The sequence below is a fragment of the Sapajus apella genome, unplaced genomic scaffold (genome assembly GCF_009761245.1).
Source record: "Sapajus apella isolate SASKATOON/1434 unplaced genomic scaffold, GSC_monkey_1.0 scaffold44, whole genome shotgun sequence".
Taxonomy (NCBI): domain Eukaryota; kingdom Metazoa; phylum Chordata; class Mammalia; order Primates; family Cebidae; genus Sapajus; species Sapajus apella.
This window is the reverse complement of record NW_022436984.1, coordinates 5885398-5891397: the sequence shown is the minus strand read 5'-3', so window position 1 is coordinate 5891397 and position 6000 is coordinate 5885398. Positions and strand designations below refer to the sequence as shown.

The window sequence follows — 6000 nt, the reverse complement described above, 5'->3', positions numbered from 1 at the left end:
GGCCTGGATATCAAATCTAAGTAACAGACTTCACACAGAATTGCTTTTCCCTTTGTAAGCTTAAGGGTTTGCAACTGCATCAGACTTGCCGTGCCTGGCTCTATTACCTAAGGATGAGTTTAATCCTATAAGGATTTTTAGTCTATTTTCAGGAAATAGGCTTCTGGTGGGTTGGCCTTGCAATCCACTGGATGTGCTCATTGTTCACCTCAGGCTAAGCTAAGGCTCCACCTCATGCTGCTTACTCAAACTTCAATCTACTCTTGCAAAGCAAGGGAATTGCTATATTATTTTAAATAGAAGATAAACAGGATCATGGATTTTTAGATAAGGCCAAGGAAAATGTATTACTTAAAAATTAATTAAATACTTCACAGTAAAATATTGGGGCATTTTAAATACCATCTGTACAGAAAGCACTTGCCTTGCTCAAGACTATATTGATCTAATACCAGTGTGAATTTATCTTTGGAAGATTTTGTAATAGCAGAAAGAAGTAGCTGAACAAACAAGACATAATTTTTTATATTTTTAGTAGAGATGGGGTTTCACCATGTTGGCCAGGCTGGTCTCAAAGTCCTGACCTCAAGTGATCTGCTGGCCTCATCTTCCCAAGGTGCTAGGATTACAGGTGTGAGCCACTGCCCCTGGCCTGAGACATATTTTCTTTTTCTTTTCTTTTTTTTTTTGAGATGAAGTTTTGCTCTTGTTGCCCAGGCTAGAGTGCAATGGCGAGATCTCAGCTCACCACAACCTCTGCCTCCCAGATTCAAGCAATTTTCCTGCCTTCGCCTCCCAAATAGCTGGAATTACAGGCATGTACCACCACTCCCAGCTAATTTTGTATTTTTAGTAGAGACAGGGTTTCTCCATGTTGGTCGGACTGGTCTCGAACTCCTACCTCAGGTGATCTGCCCGCCTTGGCCTCCCAAAGTGCTGGGATTACAGGCGTGAGCCACCGCACCTGGCCTGAGACATATATTCTTAACTTTGGGAATGATATAGTGAAAATGAAAAAAATTCACGTGGCCAGGCATGGTAGCTCTTGCCTATAATCATAGCACTTTGGAAGGCTGAGGCAGGAGGATCCTTTGAGACCAGTGTTAGAGACCAGCCTGAGCAACAGAGTGAGACCCTGTCTCTGCAAAAAAATAAAAATAAAAAAATTAGCTGGGCATGATGGCATGAGTCTATAGCCCCAGCTACTTGGGAGGCTGAGGTGGGATGACTGCCTGAGCCCACAGTGCAGTGAGCTATGATCAGGCTGTCTTGCTGGACCCCTATTAACTCCAGTAGGGATGACACCAGATTCAAGAGGCTGAAGAAGAGACCTAGAGCCAGCAAAGGAGACATAGGGTTTAACCAGGGGGAACTTTCATATAGAGACAGTGCAGTGGCACTTGGCTGCGCAGGAGAATTGCGACTGCTTGTAAAAAGCATGCAGTTTACATAGCACCTTCGCTTAGCACCCTGCACCCCAGCAACCTCCACATTGCAACCCTAGTTTCCTAGGTTGTTATTGCTGCCAGGTGCATCTGCCATACAGGGTCATTCTCAGGCTATGCTTCAGTTAAGCTGTTGCTGTCAGGTGTGTCAGGTGTATACACACCACTAGGCTCCAGCTTGGGCAACAAAACAAGCTGGTCTCAAAAAAAATTTTTTTTAATAATAATTTTTAAAAAGATGCTCCAATTCATTGGTAATTGAGGACATTAAAACCACATGAGATACCATTAGACTGGCAAAAGTTAAGAATCCTGAGAATGCCAAGCATTGTCATTGAATTGGTGAATCAAAAAGAATGTTCTAGTAAAAGGGATGTTGGTGTATCCACTTTAGGGAGCAATTGGGCAACTGATATTGACGTGCATGCCTAGGACCCAGCAATTCTACTCCTAGGTACATTTTCGTTCGTTCTTTCCTTTTTTTTTGTGATGGAGTCATGCTCTGTCACCAGGATGGAGTGAGGATGGAGTGCAGTGGCGAGATCTTGGCTCACTGCAACCTCTGGCTTCCTTGTTTAATCAATTCTCCTGCCTCAGCCTTCCAAGTAGCTGGGACTACAGACACGTGCCACCATGCCCAGCTAATTTTTGTATTTTTAATAGAGACGGGATTTCACCATGTTGGCCAGGATGGTCTTTATTTCTTGACCTTGTGATCTGCCTGCCTTGGCCCACCAAAGTGCTGGGATTACAGGCGTGAGCCACTGTGCATGGCCAAAAGAGATTAATTATAAGGAATTGGCTCACGAGTACAGATGTTGACAAGTTCCAGGATTTTCAAGGTGAATCCAACAGGTCCAAAATCCAGGAAGAGCTAATGTTTCAGTTTGAGTCTGAAGGCAGGAAAAAAAAAATCAACTCAAAGTCAATCAGGCAGGAGACATTTTCTCTTACTCATGGAGGAAAATTGGCTTTTTTTTTTTTCCTAAGCCTTCAACTGATTAGATTAGGGCCATCCACATTAGGGAGACCAATCTACTCTCTACCAATTTGAATGTTAATCTCATCCAGCAATGCCCTCACAGACATACCTAGAATAATGTTTGACCATACATCTGGGCAATCTGTGGCCCAGTTAAGTTTACACATAAAATTAGCTATCGGCTGGGCGCGGTGGCTCACGCCTGTAATCCCAGCACTTTGGGAGGCCGAGGCGGGTGGATCACGAGGTCAAGAGATCGAGACCATCCTGGTCAACATGGTGAAACTCCGTCTCTACTAAAAATACAAAAAATCAGCTGGGCATGGTGGCGCGTGCCTGTAATCCCAGCTACTCAGGAGGCTGAGGCAGGAGAATTGCCTGAACCCAGGAGGCGGAGGTTGCGGTGAGCCGGGATCGCGCCATTGCACTCCAGCCTGGGTAAAATAAACCAGCTCCCGCCAAAAAAAAAAAAAAAAAAAAAAAAAATTAGCTATCGCAGAAAGGAAATATATAAAAATGTTAATATACACTTTATTAGATAATAACTTCCTTTAGAGTTGGCTCTATATACTATTTCAAATACCATATTGTACTTCCTTAAATAATTACTGCTTTTTTCATGCTTTTAGTTTTATATGTTCAATCACTTTTAGCTTTTATCAAACTAATTTATGAATAAAACATATCCTCTTGAAAACCTAAACAAAGAATTGACATTTTGCTAAAATAATTTTCATAAGGCTAAATTTCTAAAAATATTTTTGGCCACATGAGGTGGCTCATGCCTGTAGCACTTTGGGAGGCTATTTAGTCACTATTTCAAATTCTTTTTTTTTTTTTTTTTTTTTAGACGAAGTCTCACTCTGTGGCTCAGGCTGGAGTGCAGTGGCACGATCTTGGCTCACTGCAACCTCCACCTCCCAGGTTCAGGCAATTCTCCTGCCTCAGCCTCCTGAGCAGCTGAGATTACAGGCGTGTGCCACCACGCCCAGCCAATTTTAAAATTTTTAGTAGAGACGAGGATTCACCATGTTGGTCAGGCTGGTCTTGAACGCCTGACTTCATGATCTACTCACCTTGGCCTCCCAAAGTGTTGGGTTTACAGGTGTGAGCCACTATGCGTGGCACTCTATTTCAAATTCTTTACTGCTAAAACATTTATATATCCTCTTAATTTTCTCACTGATGATTGCAAATCTTTGTTTCAAGCATGAGTTTTAAATGAACATGATTGTTTTTTGGATGAAAAATGCATTTAACACTTTCAACACTGGGGCTGGGTTGGGTGGCTCATGCCTGTAATCCCAGCACTTTGGGAGGCCGAGGTAGGCAGATCATGAGGTCAGGAGTTCAAGACCAGCCTGGACAATATGGTGAAACCTTGTCTCTACTAAAAATACAAAAAATTAGCCAAGAATGGTGGTCCACGCCTGTAGTCTCAGCTATTCAGGAGGCTGAGGAAGGAGAATTGCTTGAACCCAGGAGGCAGAGGTTAGAGTGAGCCAAGAACACGCCACTGCATTCCAGCCTGGGCGACAGAGCAAGACTCTGTCTCAAAAAAAAAAAAAAAACAAACCTAACATTTTCAACACAATTTTTGATAACTACTAGCATTTAACATTCACTTTACTTGCAATGTCATGCTTTTCATTTCAGAGATGAAAATCATGTTTTATTTGTATTAATTCTTGCACAGTATCAAAAGACATTTCAAGATGTTTCAAGACATGAGCCAAGCTATGGTTATCATGTTCTTCCATAGTATAAAAATATGAACATTTACAACATTTAAAACAATGCTAAACTTATCAACACTTTGCTGACACTTCATTCTGTGTTTCCAACTTATAACTGTTTTTTTTGAGACGCGGTCTCCAACTTATAACTTTTAATTCAAGCATAATATCCATTCAGAAAGGTGTACATTTTATAAGTCTACAGCTTGATAAATTTTTCACAGGCGAACTGCACCCATGTAATTAGCACTCAGATTATAGAACATGCTAACATCTTAGAAGCCCAAATCTCTGTACCTTCCTTCAGTTAATTCCTTCCTACTCAAGCTAACATTGTTTTTGTACTTTGCATAAATAGAATCATAAAGTATATGCTTTTGTGTGTGTCTTCCTCTGTTCAATGTTATGTTTTTGAGATTCATCCATATTCTTTTTTTTTGAGACACAGTCTTACTCTGTGGCCCAGGCTGGAGTGCAGTGGTGCAATCACAGCTTACTGCAGCCTCGACCTTCTGGGCTCAGGTGATCCTCACACCTCAGCCTCTTGAGTAGTTGGGACTGCAGGTGCATATGCCACCACGCCTGGCTAATTTTTTGTACTTGTAGAGACGGGGTTTCGCCGTGTTGCCAAGGCTGGTCTCAAAACTCCTGGGCTCAAGCAATCTGCCCACCTTCGCCTCCCAAAGTAATGAGATTACAGGCATGAGCCACCATGCCAAGGCGAGATTCATTCATACGCTTATGTGCAGTTATACATCTTTCACATATTGTATTATGTGAATACACCATAATTTGTCTATGTTCGTTTCCAGTTTTGGGTATGAATGGTTATAATTATGAATGATGCTGCAGTGAACACTCTCTGCTGTCAATACAGTAGCCATAAGCCACATGTGGCTCTTTAAGTAAAACTAAATTGAAAGTCGGTACCTCCATTGGATTAGCCACATTTCAAGTGCTCATGTAGCTAATGGCTTTATGAACAGCATAGAATATAGAATATTTCCATTAATGCAGAAAATTCCATTACACAGCACTGTATATGTGACTTGGTAAACATATGAGTTGCTGGGATATAGGGTGTGTATATATATTCAGCATTCACAGAAAATAGTGTCAAATAGTTTGGGGTGTTCATTTTCAAATATTTGTTATAAATTCCTCAATTTTAAAATATGAAAACACCTTTTTGTTTTTGAGACAGAGTCTCCCTCTTTTGCCAGGCTATAGTGCAGTGTGGTGTGATCTCAGCTTACTACAATCTCTGCTTCCCGGGTTCAAGGGATTCCCCTGCCTCAGGCTCCCAAGTACCTAGGACTACAGGTGCTCACCACCATGCCCAGCTAATTTTTTTGTATTTTAGTAGAGATGGGGTTTCACCATGTTGGCCAGGATTGTCTCGATCTCCTGACCTGGTGATCCGCCTGCCTCGGCCTCCCAAAGTGATAGGATTACAGGCATGAGCCACTGCACCTGGCCACTTTACTTACTTTTTACCTAAGAATTACAATGCATTAACAGCAAAACCAAATAAAAAACTAGATTAAAAATATTTAGAAGCAGTAGCAACCGTTAAGAGCAAGGAATGCTTCATAGGGAATACACAAGGCAGCTACGTTATTTACCATGATGCAGGCCAAGCTAGCAGATGTTGCAAATGTTTCTTAGATGTCATTACAACAAAAAGGTTATCAATAATTGTCACAAAAGATGAGTCCATATTTACATAATTTATTAATTTTAGTGCTGCTGTACTTACAATAATACTATTTACCATCGACACAGATGCATTTCAATATTTTAACAAATGAGACCATCATGCTGGTCTCTATCAGTG

At 41.4% G+C, this 6000-nt stretch overlaps 1 protein-coding gene across 1 annotated transcript in view; it reads right to left on the bottom strand.

The window, feature by feature from the left end:
- Positions 1-2233: 2233 nt before the first annotated feature.
- Positions 2234-6000, bottom strand: part of YIPF4 (Yip1 domain family member 4) — a 38880-nt gene continuing 35113 nt past the window's right edge. Inside the window, exon 6 of the mRNA XM_032239246.1 lies at positions 2234-2338. Within this exon, the coding sequence (XP_032095137.1) occupies positions 2249-2338 (90 nt within the window). The 3' untranslated portion in view covers positions 2234-2248. The remainder of the gene's footprint in view (positions 2339-6000) is intronic.